The sequence below is a fragment of the Microcaecilia unicolor genome, chromosome 6 (assembly GCF_901765095.1).
Source record: "Microcaecilia unicolor chromosome 6, aMicUni1.1, whole genome shotgun sequence".
Taxonomy (NCBI): Eukaryota; Metazoa; Chordata; class Amphibia; order Gymnophiona; family Siphonopidae; genus Microcaecilia; species Microcaecilia unicolor.
In genome coordinates this window covers 74,511,015-74,530,423 of record NC_044036.1, presented here as the reverse complement: position 1 = coordinate 74,530,423, position 19,409 = coordinate 74,511,015, and the positions used below count along the sequence as shown (strand labels likewise).

Below are 19,409 nucleotides of genomic sequence, written 5' to 3'. Positions count from 1 at the left end.
AACTTTAATAGATTCACCAGCTGGGAACTGCCTTCAGGGCAAGTACCATCCAGAAACTTAAACACTAATCAAAGTGCTTTAAAGATAACCTGAGTCTGCACTGGCAACCAGTGCAGAGCATTCAACAAAGGGGTTACGTGATCCCACCAAGTTTTCTGAAATATCAGCCAAGCAGCTTATTTAATTGCGAGGAAGGATAAAGAGACCTTTTCTTTTTTCCTCTAGTGTTTTTGTTATGGGAGGGCAAATCTTTTCAGTTCTCTTACTTCAATATCTTGTTTTCCTTCCCTGTCACAGATATGGTTCTAGCCATCTTCTAACCATATTCTCTATTCCTTCTAGGGGTTTAGCAAGAAGTTTTCTATGCCTTACATTTTGTAATTTAGTTTGCCGTAATGCTTACAGCCTTTCTGCATTTGGGATCTCACCTGGCTCTGCTAGGGGGCTTTTTACTCCTTCCCTCTTTTGGCAGCTGCTTTGCTTACCACTTGTTCTGGACTAGTCTGGTATGGATATTAAGAAAGGGAAAATTGTTTGTCTTGAAACCAGATCAGTCCAGAAACCCTCCCTAGTTTGTATTTACAGTACTAGCTTACCTTTCGTCGTCTATTTGTTTCTTCTTTCACAGTTCAAAGTACATCTATATGGAATTACCTTCCCTTATCTCTTTGAATTATGACATGGCTCCTGACCCAGTTGCTTAACTGTGTGTCGGAGCACATCACTTCTTTGTAGCTAAAGGTAAGGCATGCCTGCTGCATTTGACTGAAGTGTGCAAATGAGCACTATAGCTTTGTTCGAAATTTTGAGAATTCTGTTACTGCCAATGGAGGAGGGAGGGATGGTGAATCACACAGAGGCATTTTGTTTTTCTGTTTCCATCCACTGGTCGACAGATGCAACTCACTTATTCTGGACTTGTCTGGTAGAACTAAAAAAGAAAATTATCATGTAAAAGATCATTTTTCTGTATTGTCGAGATTTGCTGCACTTCAGAAACCGTTCATTCTACTTCATTCACAGGCAGAATCCTAGCACCTCGGTTAAGTTTAGTAGGTTAGCCACAATTCTGAATATCTTTGTGCTCTAGGTTCTTGCATGCCTTCAGGCCTTTTCCTCAGATTGGGGCTATCTCTTTTCCTTTGTGGGGTTCAAATTTGAGTTTTCTCACGCTGTTAAGAGTTGGTGGAAATCACACTTCCTTATCCAAGCTGCTCTTTCCTGTGTCTTTCTGCTTGGCTTATTTTATGCTTGCCGTCAGATCTGTGAAAGGCTGGTAAGTTTAGTATCCCAGATGGTAACCCACAATTCTCCAATGGCTCTTTTCCCCTGAATGTGTTTCTGCCTCCAGCTCAGGAATATGATTCCCCTCTATTGGGCAGTTGGGAAAAAGCAAAAACTACTCTTACCACTTCTGCGTTCACTTGGCTCTTACTTCGCCTTCTCTCACAACTGAGAGAGGGTATTGAGAAATCAAGGACAAGCTGTCCAGCTCATACTTCCCTCATTTATTTTCTCCCAAAACTCTCCTACACAAAATCATATAACTCCTCTTAAGCCTTGATGTACTAACTGAGTTCCTAAACATGGGAAGAACCCCGTCTACCAACCAAACACTGCCTAAAATAAAAGTACTGTATGGTGCCCTAACAGTGTTTAGTAAGATGGATGAAAGGATCCTTGCATGTTGAATTCAGTAGTTTTTTTTTTCCCTTTACTTTGTGACATGATGATAATTAATATAAGTAGAAATCAGAAACTCCAATTTTAACTCAAAATTTAAATATACAATGAAGAGATTAAAACATTTTTTATGATATGTGCTCAGTTTTAGGTGTATACACTTAAACTCAGGAACTGAGATGTTATAGCACCTTTCCATACATCATAGCACACCCTGCCTCCTCCTGATAAGTTATAACTCAATCAAATCTTCAAAGTAAACCAAAAAAATTTTTTTGTTAATGCAGATTATGTAGCACTGTTACTTAGTTTAATCAGTGGGTTTAATGCAGTCAATGGTGTGTATAAGTCGTCTCATACAGATTCCTGGTTAGTGTGTAACTTTTTTTTATATATAGTGCAAAGCTTCTTCATTCAAAACAACATAACTTCCCTTATGTTGTTTTGAATGAAGAAGCTTTGCACTATAAAAACAGTTACACACTAACCAGGAATCTGTATGAGACGACTTATACACACCATTGACTGCATTAAACCCACTGATTAAACTAAGTAACAGTGCTACATAATCTGCATTAACAAAAAAATTTTTTTGGTTTACTTTGAAGATTTGATTGAGTTATAACTTATCAGGAGGAGGCAGGGTGTGCTATGATGTATGGAAAGGTGCTATAACATCTCAGTTCCTGAGTTTAAGTGTATACACCTAAAACTGAGCACATATCATAAAAAAATTTTTAATCTCTTCATTGTTTGTATATTTAAATTTTGAGTTAAAATTGGAGTTTCTGATTTCTACTTATATTCATATATAAGAAACTGACTTTAAGAATACCCAGTGCATATACTCATGATGATAATTAAGCCATCTTTGCATTCATATCCTGTTTTACAAAGAATTTGAAACCGTTTATAAACGTTTATTGCATTTCTTGCTAAACTTTTGATTGATGAAGATGTTGAGTATTGCACAAGTTAAATGCACGTTATCGACTTTTTGTAATTTTAAGATATTCTGTATGTACTTCGTTCTAACACTGACTTCATTTTACTATTTGGAAGTCTTTTGAAAATATCTCCGTGGAAGAATCTGCTGGATCCATACATGACCGGGATGATATTCAAGGTACTGTTCATATAAATTTTACCCCAGCACTCGTCCTTTCATTCTGTTACCAGTATAGAATGACTTTTGTGAATGTATTGATTATTAGAAGACGTGCATTTTTGCTTTTTAATATAAAGGATAGTTCAGATTTGATACCAAACCATTCATACAAGGGGAATCAAAAGTGCTTGTGAAGTATCTGCATATATTTTGAGAGAATTAGTCTTATAATTAATGGTAAAATCTTATGCCTGAAAAGTGACCCTTTTAATGTGGTTTTTTTCTCCTAAGGAAAAAGATGTAATAAAACACAGACTAAAGCATAATAAATCACAGGACTGAATAGTAGACATGTCAGACAAAAATTTAAAAGAAAATATTAGACTTTTGCTGGTAATCTTAAGATATTGAAATAGCGACAGCACCTAAAACTTAGATCCTCTGAGGACAAAGAGGGATAGCATAGACTCACATGGGTGATGTCATCCAAAAGATCTCTTACACAGGAACCGCTCTCCAGCCTTTTTACATAAAGTTTTTGAGAGCACCTTCCCACCTGCAGCTGAGATGCAGAGCCAAGCCAGCCACCATTTTTCCAGAGTGTGTAACGGTTGTACTGTTCTGGTGCTCCCTGTCGGCTCACACCATATTACTTTTGTGGCAATTTCTGCCACTATTTTCAGTTTTCACTTGTGTAAGTCCTGTCATCGTTATGCAGGGTCTTTTTTTTTCCCCAATAGCTACTTTTAGTTAGTTTTTTTGGATGTGTAAGTTTCCTTTATCTTGGCCTCGGTAGGCCAGGACACCTGGTTAGATTTTTTTTTATCATCGAGTGGACACCCAGGAGGGACTAGAAAGCATGAGGAAAGATCTACAGATATTAGAAAAAAGGTCTAATGTTTGGCAGTTAAAATTTAATGTGAAGAAGTGCAGAGTGGTGTGCATGGGAAGTAAAAATCCAAAGGAGCTGAATGTACTAAGGGGAGAGAGGCTGATGTGCATAGACCAGGAGAGGGGCCTTGGGGTGATAGTGTCTAAGGATCTCAAAACTGTGAAACAGTGTGACAAAGTGGTGGCTGTAGCCAGAAGCATGCTAGGCTGCAGAGAGATTAATCACCATCAGAAAAAGAGAGGTGTTAATGTCTTTGTACAAGCTGTTGGTGAGGCCTTGCTTGGCATAGTGTGTTCAGTTCTGGAGGCTATATCTTACTAAAGATGTAAGAAACTTGAAGCATTCCAGAGGAACGTGACAAAAATGGTGTCAGGATTGTACCAAGAGATACATGTGAATATGTATAACCTAGTAGTTCCCAAACCTGTCCTGGGAGAACCCTCAGCCAGTCAGGTTTTCAGGACATCCACTATGAATATTCATGAGAGATTTGCATGCAATAGAGGAGGCGCATGCAAATTTCTGTCATGAATATTCATTGTGGATATCCTGAAAACCTAACTGGCTGGGAGTTTCCCCCCAGGACAGGCTTGGGAACCACTACCATAGCTAAGAGTGTGTTAACATCAAACATAAATTGCGAGTGACCGTACTCACCCGCAAATGCGCAGTAGAGACTTTCCCTCTCTGTCTCGCCCCTGCGTCAATACGTGATGATGGGGGCGGGACAGAGAGGGAAACTGCGCGAAGGGGAGGGAGGGAGGGAGGGAACCGCCGAGGTCGCTACCGCTCCCCCCCCAACTGGAGTCACCGCCGCCACCCCCCCCCCTCCACCTGGCCTGGGCCCTCTCTTCGCAATTCAACTTACAGCGCCGAAACCACAGCAGGCAGATCAGCTGAGCTGCCGTAGGCCTTCCTTCCCTGCCTCTGTCCCGGCCTCGCCGACGTTACATCACACGAGGGCAGGACACAGGCAGAGAAGGAAGGCCGACGGCAGCTCAGCTGATCTGCCTGCTGCGGTTTCGGCGCTGTAAGTTGAATCGTGAAGAGAGGGCCCGGGCCGGCAACTCCGGGGCGGGGGGGAACGGAAGCGGCGACCTCGGGGGGGGGGGGGGAGGGGCGGCGGTGACCTGGCGAGGAGGGTAGCTGGAAATCTCGCCCATTTTAACGGGCATAACGGCTAGTTAATAATATAGCTTGTATTCCGCCATATACTTCACGGCTCAAAGTGGACCACATTATAAAAGAAGCTAGATGTTTCTAGGAGATACAGCTTTCAAACCTCAAAATTATATACACATACTAAATTAAACTTAAAAGTAAAAAAGATATACTAACCCAGAACTAGTTATTAGATTGCAAAAAATATTTCTTGAATGAGGTAGGTTTTGATTTGTTTTCAAAACTGAAAATAGCTTAAAAGTAGAAGACACAGTGTGAACAACTTTGTCAAGATGATTAGCTTGTCATAAGAGAAAATTATCTAATAGCCTAGTTCTTTTCACAATTTTTAAAGAGGGAAAAGGAAATAGAACTGTTGACCTAGTTGCCCTTAATTTTTGAGAAAAAAAAACAATACAGTGGGTCTAACCCATAAACTGCGTTATAAATAAAGCAGAAACCCGGAGCCAGTTACTCTTTTTAAAATACAGAGATACACTGTCATACTTGTTCAAAGAGTATATCAGATAGATCATAATATTCTGAATAGATTGATATGATATAGACATTTAAATACTTGAGTGGCATTAATCTACAAAAATCTTTTCCATAGACAAACAAGCAGTAAAGCTAGAGGTCATAATTTTGGTTGCGGGGTGGTAGACTTAGGAGTAATATCAGGAAATATTTCACGGAGAGGGTAGTGGATGCCTAGAATGGACTCTCAGTGAAGGTGGTGGAGACAAAATTAGTGATTGAATTCAAAAACACGTGCAATAGACGCAAAGGAACCCTAAATAGAAAGAGAGTAGTATCAAAACAAAACTTAACACATCAACAACTATCAAATTGCCCCATTTCATCTTCCAGGTTTACAGACATTTGTTTCAGTTTCTCCGACTCATCAACATTAAATACCATGTCTGGCTTCCTTGAAACAGCTTCTTAGAGAAACATGGGCCATGTCGGACCTTTTGTCTCTGAACCGACATTGAGCTTTATACCTTTTCAGATGAATATGGTTTATTGATTCACAAAATAAGCATGATTTAAAACTCGCTTTTGTGGATTTTCAAGATAATAGTTAGAAATCTTAATTTCAGACAGTAAACAAAATTCATTTCTACTGATCAGTGAGGAGGTGGGTGTTGTAAATCTTGCAGTGTAAAAACTTCTGACACAGCAAGTTACACCACTGAGATTGTGCACCAAAACCCTTAGTGCGACTTTGTAAAAGGACCCTTAAATCAATATTGATTATTGCATCCAGACTCAGTGGAAGAAAAGACCAGCACAAACAAACAGTGGATCCAAAAAGAGTCCTCTCACAGAAGGTGTTTCCTAAACAAGGTCTTTATTTCAAATTAATAAAAGTGACCCACTTTTATTAATTTGAAATAAAGACCTTGTTTAGGAAACACCTTCTGTGAGAGGACTCTTTTTGGATCCACTGTTTGTTTGTGTTGGCTTTCGTTTCTCCTGTGGAGAGGTCACGCTCTGTTGGTGTTGGCTTCGAAGAAAAGACCAGACCTCATAAAAATATTTTGGCCAATATTCCTCACCTTGAAATCAGATTCCACAATCACTTATCTAGCTAGCCAATATATCAAAAAGCTTAAATATCCTAAGTCAAAAACAAATTAGAAAAATCCAGATTTATTTCATCTAAGAGAGGGTTGTAAATCTTGATGTATTAAATCCATTTCTGAAAAAAAAAAAAAAACCTCTTTTTTTCACCTCAAGCTGTGTCAGAGGACCTGGAATCGTTTCTTAGGGCAGGAAGAGTAAACTGAGGCAAAAGATTTAAGAACTTCTTATCTTCTAATAACTACTCTTTAATACCCTTAAGAACCAAATCTAATCTGAGACACCGAATATTATACTCTTTCAACAAGCCGATTTTTGCTTTTTAATGAGGTAACAGATTTTTACCACAAATTCTTTTATATCCCAAGATTTAAATCACAAATCTCCCAGAAATGTAATGCTCAATTAACCAGAGAGGTGGCCTCTGCTCTCAAGAGTTCTTGGAAAACTGATTTATATAGGGGAAAGATCCTAACTATATGGGTACCTGATGCTGAATTTGCTTTATACCATGTCCTTGAATAAAGGCTCAATATGATGATTCACCATGTAAGGAAAGGATCTTGTCATTGCAGAGAATACAGTGAAATCTTCAGCTCTATGTATAGCAATACTCGAAAGAGCAAATAGACTATTATGCATTGTTTGGAAAGGAATGAAGAATAACAATGTCTCTGATTTGTGGTGAGACCACACCTTGAGTATTGTGTGCAGCTGCGGTCACCCAATCTTTAAAAAAAATAAATAAAATGTAGTGGTACTAGGTAAGACACACAGAAGGGGAACCAAAATAATAGTAGGATGGATTAGCTCTTCAATAGAAATAATTCAGTTTAGGGGTTTTAGTTGGGAGAAGAGACAGTTAAGAAGAGAGACAAGTAGATAAAATCATGGATGGACACAATAGATAATAGGGAATGGTTGGTTTCTCTTTTAAGACTAAGGGACACTTCATGAAATTAATGAATATCACATCAAAAACTGATTGTGAGCTCACTAGAGAAAGAGAAAGTACCTGTATGTAATGTGTAAACCACTTTGGCTATACAACAGAAAAGCGGTATATTAAGAATCTAATAAACATCTAATACGGACATGGCAGCAAGTCATATGCATTTCGGCTCCTTCAGTTCGCATGCCTAAATGCGTTTTTCACACAGATTTGCTCTGCCCCCTCCCCCCCCCCCACACTCTCTCTTCATCCTGCAGCCCAGTATCCTTTGCTCTCCAACCTTCCCCCCCCCCCCCCCCCCCCCCGCTCCCCAAATAAATACAAAAAATTGCACTGCAAACCTTGGCTGGCTGGCAGAGTTGAAGATGCTCCTCCTTCTTTGACACAACTTCCTATTATAGCAGTGGGCCATGACAGAGGGAAGAGGCTTGTGCTGGTCAGAGCATCTTCAACACTGCCAGCCAGACGGACAAGGTTTGTGGTGTGCCAGGAGGAGATGAAGGTAATGGAGAGTGAGAGGTGCTCAGCCCACGGAAGAAAGGTAAAGGTTGGAGGAAGAGATATCTGGACTGACTTGGGTAGGAGGCAGGGCAATGCTGATCCTCTGGGGGTGGGGTACAGGAGGGAGGGATTAGAGAAGGATATTTGCTGGTTTCGGGGGGGGGGGGAGGAGAGAGAGTGAGAAGGAGAAGAGGAGATGCTAGGGCTATGGTGGAAGAAAGAACAGGGAAAGATGCTGGACCCATGGGGTAGGGATATGCATGACAGGAGGGAGGGAAAAGAAAAAGATATTTGCTGGACCCCGTGGAGGGGGAGAGAGGGATGCAGGAGGAAGGGATGAGAGAGGGAGTGATGCTGGCTAATGGGGTGGAGGGGAGTAGAAAGGAAAGCAAAGAGGTGGGAGCAAAGGGATAGGGAAGGAAGATAAATGCTAGACAAAAGGGAGTGGGTACAGGAGGGAAAGAAGAGAGATGCTGGTCTGGGAGGTTTGGAGAGAGAGAGAGAGAGGAGAAAAGGGATAAAGGTACTGACCCCTGAGGAGGGAGAGAAAAGAACAACACTGACCTTGTGAAGAAGAAGAGTCTTTTATTGTAGCTCAGTGCTTCCAGGACTCAAACAAATGCCTGACATGGCCATATTTCGCCAGAAGTACAGGCTGAGTCAGGGGCAATGAAACTGCAACATTTAAACATAAAAACGAAAAGATAAAAATTCAATAAAATACGTATAAATCTATGAACATTGAGTCACATAACATATGTAAATAGTATCTAAAACACATCTAAATATATAAACATGTTTAATGGATTAAATAAATAATTAAGACACAATGCAAGTAAATATATAGACCAATCAAACAATAAAACACAGATGCATAGAAGGTAGTTTAACCAGGAAAATATAGAGAATGGCTTATCCAGCTGGTGTAAAACTACAACCACCAACATTGATTACAGCTAAAAAGAATTAAAATGTCACTAGATTAGTATCTCTTGGAGAAAGTGTAATACCACTCTAGGCTTATCCTCTTATATAATAAAATGCACATCCAGCGTTCTGAAGCTGAGAAAGTGATATTAACACTACTTTTAAAGTCATACTTTCTCCAAGAGGTGCTAATCTAGTGACATTTTATTTCTTTTTAGCTGTAACCACTCGCTCCTGCCTCCAGCACTGTCAGCTACAAAATGGTGGCGCCCTGCCCCACACAGTTCATCCTGGAATGCACTAGGTGTGGTCAAGTTGCCATATGAGGGAATAGCAAATTGACCCTTTGTGGTGCATCCCATGTTGCAGCTGATGGTGCTGAAGGCAGGAGCGAGTGGGCATTGCTCCTGCCTCATTTAAGGTACAGAGTCAAGTGTGTTGGGTGTTCTTTTGGACTCTAGGTTAACTTGTGAGCCACATATAAATAATCTAACAATTATTTTTTTTAACTGCACCAATTTAGGGCAATAAGGTCATTATTGAATACTGAGAGCTTTAGGGTTATAGGGCCATTTCTCCTGCTTCATTTGAGATATGGGTTTGGGGGCCTAGGCTTGAGGTCAAAGAGTATGTGTGTGTGGGGGGGGGGGGGGGTCCCCGCTAGACTACCAGGGAACTGTTGTTTTTGGAACTGGGAGGGGAGGAGGCTACTAGACTACCAAGGAATTTGTTTGCAGGGTGGAGAAGGAGGATGCCACTACACTACCAGGGATGTTTTCGGGGATTGAGATGGGAAGGAAGGGAGTTTGGTCTTGGGGCAGGGTGGATGCTGCTATTCACCAGGGATATGTTTTTTTTTTTTGGGGGGGGGGGATGCAGGAAAAGATGTCATGTTGGGAGGGATGTTCGTTGGGGCATTGGGTACGGGTACTAAGAGGCTGATGCATAATGTGGCATGCTTGTGTTTTACTTTTTAAATATCAACTCTTCTTGTCTGTGCCTGAGTCAATCAATGCCAAGGCACTGACAGGAAAGTTGACATTTAGCAATGAGCTGTGGATTACTGCTTTGATTTTAATGCAGCAGTAATTTGCATGCTCGTTCCTTATAGTAAGGAAGACCAAGCCAATAAGTTAACTAGACAAGTCAAGACAAAGATAAGTGCATTGTTTATTTTGAAACTTTATTTTGAATGGACACATTTTCAAGAATGGGTTTCACTTTATGTATGATTATTATTATGTTTGTTTATGATATTTGTATCCTGCATTATTCCAAACAGAGTTCAGGTTCAATACCTAGAGGGCTCACAATCTTGGTTTCTGTACCTGAGGTAATGGACTACTACTACTACTATTTAGCACTTCTATAGCGCTACAAGGCTTACGCAGCGCTGCACAAACATAGAAGAAAGACAGTCCTTGCTCAAAGAGCTTACAATCTAATAGACAAAAAATAAAGTAAGCGAATCAAACCAATTAATGTGTACAGGAAGGAGAGGAGGGTAGGTGGAGGCAAGTGGTTATGAGTCAAAAGCAATGTTAAAGAGGTGGGCTTTCAGTCTAGATTTAAAGGTGGCCAAGGATGGGGCAAGACGTAGGGGCTCAGGAAGTTTATTCCAGGCGTAGGGTGCAGCGAGAAAGAAGGCGCGAAGTCTGGAGTTGGCAGTAGTGGAGAAGGGAATAGATAAGAAGGATTTATCCATGGAGCGGAGTGCACGGGAAGGGGTGTAGGGAAGGACGAGTGTGGAGAGATACTGGGGACCAGCAGAGTGAGTACATTTATAGGTTAGTAGAAGAAGTTTGAACAGGATGTGAAAACGGATAGGGAGCCAGTGAAGTGACTTGAGGGGAGGGGTAGTATGAGTAAAGCGACCCTGGCGGAAGACGAGACGGGCAGCAGAGTTTTGAACTGATTGGAGAGGGGAGAGGTGACTAAGTGGGAGGCCAGCAAGAAGCAGATTGCAGTAGTCCAAACGAGAGGTGACAAGGGTGTGGATGAGGGTTTTGGTAGAGTGCTCGGAAAGAAAGGGGCGGATTTTACGGATGTTGTAAAGAAAGAAACTGAATTTACAATATCAATGTCTCTGGTAACATTCAACAACTTGTGTACACAAACCAGGACTCTTAGCCACCAACTTCAAGAAAGTGCTAGAAACAGTTCACACCAGTATAATATAACAAATATATAATTTATGTGTATAGAGTACCCTCAGATATGAACCACTGTAACTGCAGTCAATGAATGCTGCTAAAAAGTGGCATAGCACTTCTTTCATTAGGTAACTCTAACAATTTTTTGGGAGAGCAAATTATGCTCATTTTTTTATGCATCCCAATCACCACAGTGCTATAAAATCACTTATTACTTTTAAAATAGTATATACTAGGTGAAAACTGTGCACTTATCTTATAGGTTCTTGCCTCCCAGGCAGAACTGTCTTGCCTTGCTGAAACATTTATCAGTTGCCTTCCCCTGGAACTGCCCGACTCCGCGGGGTTTCAATTGCTTTCCTCAGGGACAAGGGTTAAGGCTGCATAGATCTTATCTTCCTCCTTCTTTATTGCTTCTTTTCTTTGTTCAAGCAATCCACGTAGGATTGCTTGAACAAAGAAAAGAAGCAATAAAGAAGGAGGAAGATAAGATCTATGCAGCCTTAACCCTTGTCCCTGAGGAAAGCAATTGAAACCCCGCGGAGTCGGGCAGTTCCAGGGGAAGGCAACTGATAAATGTTTCAGCAAGGCAAGACAGTTCTGCCTGGGAGGCAAGAACCTATAAGATAAGTGCACAGTTTTCACCTAGTATATACTATTTTAAAAGTAATGTGATTTTATAGCACTGTGGTGATTGGGATGCATAAAAAAATGAGCATAATTTGCTCTCCCAAAAAATTGTTAGAGTTACCTAATGAAAGAAGTGCTATGCCACTTTTTAGCAGCATTCATTGACTGCAGTTACAGTGGTTCATATCTGAGGGTACTCTATACACATAAATTATATATTTGTTATATTATACTGGTGTGAACTGTTTCTAGCACTTTCTTGAAGTTGGTGGCTAAGAGTCCTGGTTTGTGTACACAAGTAAAGAAAGAAACGACAGGTCTTGGCGATCTGCTGGATATGAGCAGAGAAGGAGAGAGAAGAGTCAAAGATGACCCCAAGGTTTCGAGCTGAGGAGACAGGGAGAATGAGAGAGCCATCAACAGAAATAGAAAACGGGTGGAGTGGGGAGGTGGGTTTGGGGGGAAAAATGAGAAGCTCGGTTTTGGTCATGTTTAATTTCAGGTGGCGTTGAGACATCCAGACAGCAATGTCAGATAAGCATGCTGAAACTTTGGTTTGGATGCAAGGTGAGATATCAGGGGTAGAAAGGTAGATTTGGGGGGAGTCAGCATAGAGATGGTAGGAAAAGCCATGGGATGAGATTAATGAACCAAGGGAAGAAGTGTAGATAGAAAAGAGGAGGGGACCAAGAACAGAACTCTGAGGTATGCCGACAGGCAGAGGGATAGAAGTAGAAGAGGATCCACCAGAGTGAACACTGAAGGTGCGGAGGGAGAGGTAGGAAGAGAACTAGGAAAGGACAGAGCCCTGGAATCCAAGTGAGGACAAGGTATCGAGGAGTATGCTGTGATCGACAGTGTCAAAAGCAGCGGAAAGATCAAGAAGAATGAGGATGGACGGTTAAGTGACTTGCCCAGGGTCACAGGGAGCTGCAGTGGGAATCAAACCCAGGATGCTGGGATCAAGGTCCACTGCACTAACCATTAAGCCATTCCTCCACTCATTGTGGACAAGCAATTGACCTGTTTGGTCTGTGATGGTCCTGTTAATCTTATGAGCACACTTTTTAATTCACAGTTGCTAAAGTGTTGTTAAAGTGGACATTAGATGCATGTTGTATCACTGTGGGATTTCATGTAATATGATATTTTTGTGGCACTAATTTCGCAGTAGAGTACAGGCTGTACCGTGAGGCTTTTTGCTTGGGCTCCACTATTCTCACACGCCATCTCTTGTCAGTGTGGTGTTGTATCTAAAATTTTATTTCTGTGCTTTGTTTTGCTTGTAGAACATCTGCGGGCCGAAGAGGTTGATAATATGCTCCTAAGACATGATAGTGGAATTGAATCTGCACTATTGTATGCTAAGTCATGGTCAAAATATACCAAGGATGTGTTGGCTTGGGTTGAAAAACGCCTTAGTCTGGGTGAGTGATTTACCTAATTAGCATTGTCAGGATGAATTTAGACCTTTTGTTAGAGGCTTGTACTACAGACTGTTATGATGTCTAAGTTAGTAAATGTTCCACTGAATTGAATACAAGTAATTTTTGATGGATTATAACCAAATGTAGGGGAGGTATGCATATGTCATCCTTAAAACTTCACAGGGAAATGTGCATAAACATTTTAGTGGTAATGAATTTGATTTCATCATTTTGCATTATGTTTCATTTTTTTCCCCAATAGAAATGGAATGTGCTAGAAGCTTTGCAAAAATGGCTGAAACTGCTAGAACTGCTGTTGGACCACAGGTAAATGTATACTTTTGTTAGTTTATATAAGGAAAGGTATTGAAAAAACAGTTTTTAGAGTTTATTTAAATTTGTTGTGTGTGTTGACATGTAATTTACTAGTATATTTGTTTTAAATAGGAGCTGTTTATATAAACTGAATTTTAGGTTTTTTTTTTTTTTTTGTAAAATCTTATGTTTTGACTTTAGGTATTTATGCCATTCCATTCAATATACACATCAGCTTTTCACAATGATATTGAAAGTAGTCAACTTGTGCTTCAAACTACAACAGCTCTACAATCTAATAAATTTGTTCAGGTAAGAACTTCATAATTCTTCTGTATAGAATGCTAGGGGGAAAATTGATATGAATGCTTTGTATATTTTTTTGTCTTTCAGTGGTAAAACATAGTAATACATTTATATGATTGCTTTACTAGCCACTCCTGGGGAGAAGAAATGAGTTGGACAAACAACGGAAAGAAATCAAAGAGCTCTGGCAGCGAGAACTAAAGAAAATGGTTTGTATTGTGGTGTGCATGTGTCCTTTATATTATTTGTGTAGTTATAGAAGCAAAACTTAGTATGCACTTTAAAGTGATAACTTTATGAAGCTTTTCCCATGTGTAGAGCATGTTTTACACGTGGAAAATGTCTCTTATAAAAAAAATTGCACCAAAAGATTGCATCTACCTTGATATGATCTGTCTAGGGGTCCCACAGGTGTAGTCTGGCAGAGATGAATTGTAGTTGCAATGTATTTTATAAAATAGGTGAGTACACAGAGTACATAAATGCATTTACACCTTTGGAGCAAGAGAATTTGGATGTTCCTGGGAGTCACTGTTGGAGCCTATGCATCTGTGGTTCTGTTATAAAATTTGCAACTTGTTTTAAAATTACTCCTCACCTTAGAGTTTAAGTTGGCTTTATAATTATGTATGTTGCTTAGCAAGTAGATGCACTATTTTCTATCCCCCTTTACATCTTGACCAGTTTTGATTGGTTATTAAAATGTGATAATTACAATATGTAATGTGAGGAAAAAAGTTCTCATTCAGGCAATTACAACAGAGCCACATTCATTACTGTCTCAAGTGTACTGGATTTTTATGGACCACTGTGGGTTCTGGAGGCGGTTTGAGAAAGTTTTACTCTTGAGTTCACTTGTCCTTTACCTGACACGTTGGAATAGCTGTGTCAATTGGATGCAGTGGTCTCAGTCCCTTACCACAAAAGGTGCTTGGGACGGTATTCCATCTATTTTGGGGTTCCGAAGAAGGAAGGCACCGTTCATCTTATTCTCTATCTAAAAAGAGTTAACGGAGCCCTGATGGTTTTCTTCTTTCACATGGAGATCTTATGATCGTTCATTGTTGCAGTTCGTCAGGGAGAGTTCTTGACGTTCTTGGATATTACACCCTCCGATCTATCAGGGACATCAGAGGAATCTATGTTTTGCAGGATTGGGTGGCTGTTGTCAGTTCAGAGCCCTTGTATTTAGTTTGGCAGCGGTTCCAAGGACCTTTTCCAAGGTGATGATGGTGATGTCTGGTCAGCTGCAAAGAGAGGGAATTCTTGTTCGTGCGTATCTCGATGATTGGTTGATTAGGGCAAAGTCCCTGGAGGAGAGCGGGAGGATCACAGCTCCTTGTTGCAGGAATTATATTAGGTAGTGAACCTGGCCAAGAGTTGCTTAGAACTGCCCCAACACTTGGAGTTGAGACGTATCATGGCAAGGTATTTCTTCCAGATGGTTGTATCAGAAAGTTAGTCGCAGGTCCAAGTGCTGCTGAGTCCATTGGCGTGGGATTTCCTGCAGGTTCTTGGCTCCATGGCAGCAATGATTAAGGTGGTTCCCTGGGCTAGAGTTCATATGCCTTGTTGTCCCAGTGATTTCCTCAGCCAGAGGAGCTGAATTTGCATCTTCCTGTATTGAGAGTAAGTGAGGTGCAGTCTGGCAGGATTGTCTGAGGACCTTGACATGCTGGTGCAGCACTGACTGTTAGATATTCTGTATGTGTTCATGCCCTGCCTGTTAGTCCAGACTATTCAGAGAACAGAGTCTCACCTAGGCCGAGGAGTTTTAGTATCCATCTTGAGGGGGCTGTTGCTTTGGGGACCAGTCCTTATGCAGGACATAAATTGATTTTTGTTTTATGGCCTGGCTTTTGAAAGAGCATGGCTCTTAAAGCAGGGGTATTCTTTGAGGGTCATTTCTGATATCTAGGATGTTTTCCACACCCTTGGCCTATGTCAGATTTTGGAGAAGTTTTGAGATCTGGTGTACAAGCTAGCGATCTTGCCTCTTTGCACCTCAGTGGGTGAAATTCTGGTTTTCATGCAGGATGGTTTGGACAAAAGTTTGCTGCTGTCTTCCCTGAGGGCACATCTTGCAGCTATTGCGTGTTTTGGAGAGTGAGTTTATTTACACTCCCTGGTTCTTCATCCAGATGTTTCCCAATTTTTCAGAGGGATGAAACATCTTAGACCTCAGATTAGGATGGTGGTTTCCCCTTGATATTTAAATCTAGTTTTGTCGGTTCTTATGCAGGTGCATTTTGAACCTATATGCCGACCAACTATCAAAGATCTTACTTTTTGGTGACTATTTCTTCCACCAGGAGGATTTCAGAGTTGCAAGCACTGCTTTGTTGGGAGCCATTTTTGTTTTTCTGACGAGAGAAGGTGGTGCTAAGTCCCATGCCATCCATCCTTCCTAAGGTGATCTCCTTATTCCATCTCAGTCCATCTCCCTTCCAGTTTTCTGGAGACCAGGATTCGGAAAACAGGAGTAGGCCCTACCGGTTGGATGTCCAGAAAGTACTTTTGAGTCTTTTTGAAGCATGCAGACAGACTGTTTGGTTTTGTTTGGGGGACCACAGAAGGGTCAAGTGGAATCTGAGGCCACTATTTCCAGATGGATCAAGTAAGAGATTGCAGCAGATGTCGATTCCTTCCTACACTGTCCTTACTTGGATTTCAGGACTCTGTTCTTTCCTGTTTTTTTTTTTATATCTTCCCTCCCATTTTTAGTGTGTACTCTGGTAGATCCTCCTCCACTTCTATCCTACTATCAGTTGGTGTACTTCAGGACTCTGTCTTGGGACCTCTTCTTTTCTCCATCTATACTTCTTCCCTTGGTGCTCTGATCTCATCCCATGGTTTTCAATATTACCTTTATGCCAATGACTCCCAGATCTTCCTCTCCACTGCAGGAATCAAGATACAAGTATCAGCCTACCTGTCTGACGTTGCTGCCTGGATGTCTCACTGCCATCTGAAACTAAACATGACCAGGACCTTAGCTTCTTATCTTTCCCCCTAACCAACCTCTCCTCTTCTCCCATTCTCTGTGGGTAACACTCTCATCCTCCCTGTCTTATGGTCAATTACTTGAGCGTGCTGTTCACCGCCGCTGCCTTGATTTTCTCTCCTCACATGCTATCCTTGACCCACTACAATCTGGTTTTCGCCCTCTCCACTCAACCGAAACTGCGCTTACTAAAGTCTCCAATGACCTATTACTGGCTAAATCCAGAGGTCAATATTCCATCCTCATTCTTCTTGATCTTTCCTCTGCTTTTGACACTGTCGATCACAGCATACTTCTCGATACCCTGTCCTCACTTGGATTCCAGGGCTCTGTCCTTTCCTGGTTCTCTTCCTACCTCTCCCTCCGCACCTTTAGTGTTCACTCTGGTGGATCCTCTTCTACTTCTATCCCTCTGCCTGTCGGCGTACCTCAGGGTTCTGTTCTTGGTCCCCTCCTCTTTTCTATCTACACTTCTTCCCTTGGTTCATTAATCTCATCCCATGGCTTTTCCTACCATCTCTATGCTGATGACTCCCAAATCTACCTTTCTACCCCTGACAATCTCACCTTGTATCCAAACCAAAGTTTCAGCGTGCTTGTCTGACATTGCTGTCTGGATGTCTCAACGCCACCTGAAATTAAATATGACCAAAACCGAGCTTCTCATTTTCCCCCCCAAACCCACCTCCCCACTCCCCCCGTTTTCTATTTCTGTTGATGGCTCTCTCATTCTCCCTGTCTCCTCAGCTCGAAACCTTGGGGTCATCTTTGACTCTTCTCTCTCCTTCTCTGCTCATATCCAGCAGATCGCCAAGACCTGTCGTTTCTTTCTTTACAACATCCGTAAAATCCGCCCCTTTCTTTCCGAGCACTCTACCAAAACCCTCATCCACACCCTTGTCACCTCTTGTTTAGACTACTGCAATCTGCTTTTTGCTGGCCTCCCACTTAGTCACCTCTCCCCTCTCCAGTCGGTTCAAAACTCTGCTGCCCGTCTCGTCTTCCGCCAGGGTTGCTTTACTCATACTACCCCTCTCCTCAAGAACCTTCACTGGCTCTCTATCCGTTTTCGCATCCTGTTCAAACTTCTTCTACTAACCTATAAATGTACTCACTCTGCTGGTCCCCAGTATCTCTCCACACTCGTCCTTCCCTACACCCCTTCCCGTGCACTCCGCTCCATGGATAAATCCTTCTTATCTGTTCCCTTCTCCACTACTGCCAACTCCAGACTTCGCGCCTTCTGTCTCGCTGCACCCTATGCCTGGAATAAACTTCCTGAGCCCCTACTTCTTGCCCCATCCTTGGCCACCTTTAAATCTAGACTGAAAGCCCACCTCTTTAACATTGCTTTTGACTCGTAACCACTTGCAACCACTCGCCTCCACCTACCCTCCTCTCTTCCTTCCCGTTCACATTAATTGATTTGATTTGCTACTTTATTTATTTTTTGTCTATTAGATTGTAAGGTCTTTGAGCAGGGACTGTCTTCCTTCTATGTTTGTGCAGCGCTGCGTATGCCTTGTAGCGCTATAGAAATGCTAAATAGTAGTAGTAGTAGTAGTCTCCCACTAAGCCATCTCTCTCCCCTTCAATTTGTTCAAAATTCTGCTGCACAACTTATATTCCACCAGTGTCGCTATGCTCATATTAGCCCTCTCCTCAGGTCACTTCATTGACTCCTTATCCATTTCCGCATACAATTCAATCTCCTTTTATTGACTTACAAGTGCATTCACTCTGCAGCTCTTCAGTACCTCTCTACTCTTATCTCTCCCTACACTCCTCCCCAGGAACTCCGTTCATTAGGTAAATCTCTCTTATCTGTACCCTTCTCCTCCACTGCTAATTCCAGACTTAGTTCCTTTTATCTTGCTGCAGCATGCCTGGAATAGACTTCCTGAGCCAGTACATCAAGCTCCATCTCTGGCCGTCTTCAAATCTAGGCTAAAGCCCACCTTTTTGTGATGCTGCTTTTAACTCCTAATCCCTATTCACTTGTTCAGTACCCATGTCTGTTTTATCATTCCCACCTTAGTAATTCCCTTATCCCTTATTTGTCCTGATTAGATTGTAAGCTCTAGAAATGTTAAATAGTAGTAGTAGTAGTAAGCTCTGTTGAGCAGGGGCTGTCTCTTCATGTTCAAGTGTACAGCGCTTTGTACGTCTAGTAGCACTGTAGAAATGATAATTATTAGTAGTAATAGTCCTAGGATATTCACAGGGCTGACACCTGGTCTGCTCTTCATTCCTGTGTTCACCACTGTAGGTTGGGTGTTCTGTCTCGTGAAGATGTCCCCTTTTGGACCTGGGTATTGGCATCTGGGCTGGCTGCATACCACCCTCATTAAGTATTCTTCTGGACTGGTTTGGAGAGCCAATGAGGAAGGAGAAATTAAACTTTACCTGTTAATTTTCTTGATGCCTCCAAACCAGTCTGGAACCCTTCCGATCAGTGATTTTTGCTTTGTTTTGTTTTCCTCTAGGCAACCGGTGCACAGAATACAGAGCTGCAGTTTTGGATGACAGTTTTATTCCTCTTGTTACATAGTAACATAGTAACATAACATAGTAGATGACGGCAGAAAAAGACCTGCACGGTCCATCCAGTCTGCCCAACAAGATAACTCATATGTGCTACTTTTTGTGTATACCCTACTTTGATTTGTACCTGTGCTCTTCAGGGCACAGACCATATAAGTCTGCCCAGCACTATCCCCGCCTCCCAACCACCAGTCCCGCTTCCCACCACCGGCTCTGGCA

The 19,409-nt window shown here is 41.6% G+C and overlaps 1 protein-coding gene across 3 annotated transcripts in view; it reads left to right on the top strand.

Annotated features, from left to right (window-relative positions):
• Positions 1-19,409, top strand: part of ARHGAP29 (Rho GTPase activating protein 29) — a 321,071-nt gene that overhangs the window by 178,005 nt on the left and 123,657 nt on the right. For all 3 annotated transcript variants that reach the window (XM_030206020.1, XM_030206021.1, XM_030206023.1), the window contains 5 exons: positions 2,746-2,809; positions 12,884-13,021; positions 13,284-13,348; positions 13,538-13,648; positions 13,771-13,851. In XM_030206020.1, coding sequence (XP_030061880.1) covers positions 2,746-2,809; positions 12,884-13,021; positions 13,284-13,348; positions 13,538-13,648; positions 13,771-13,851 — 459 coding nt within the window. The remainder of the gene's footprint in view (positions 1-2,745; positions 2,810-12,883; positions 13,022-13,283; positions 13,349-13,537; positions 13,649-13,770; positions 13,852-19,409) is intronic.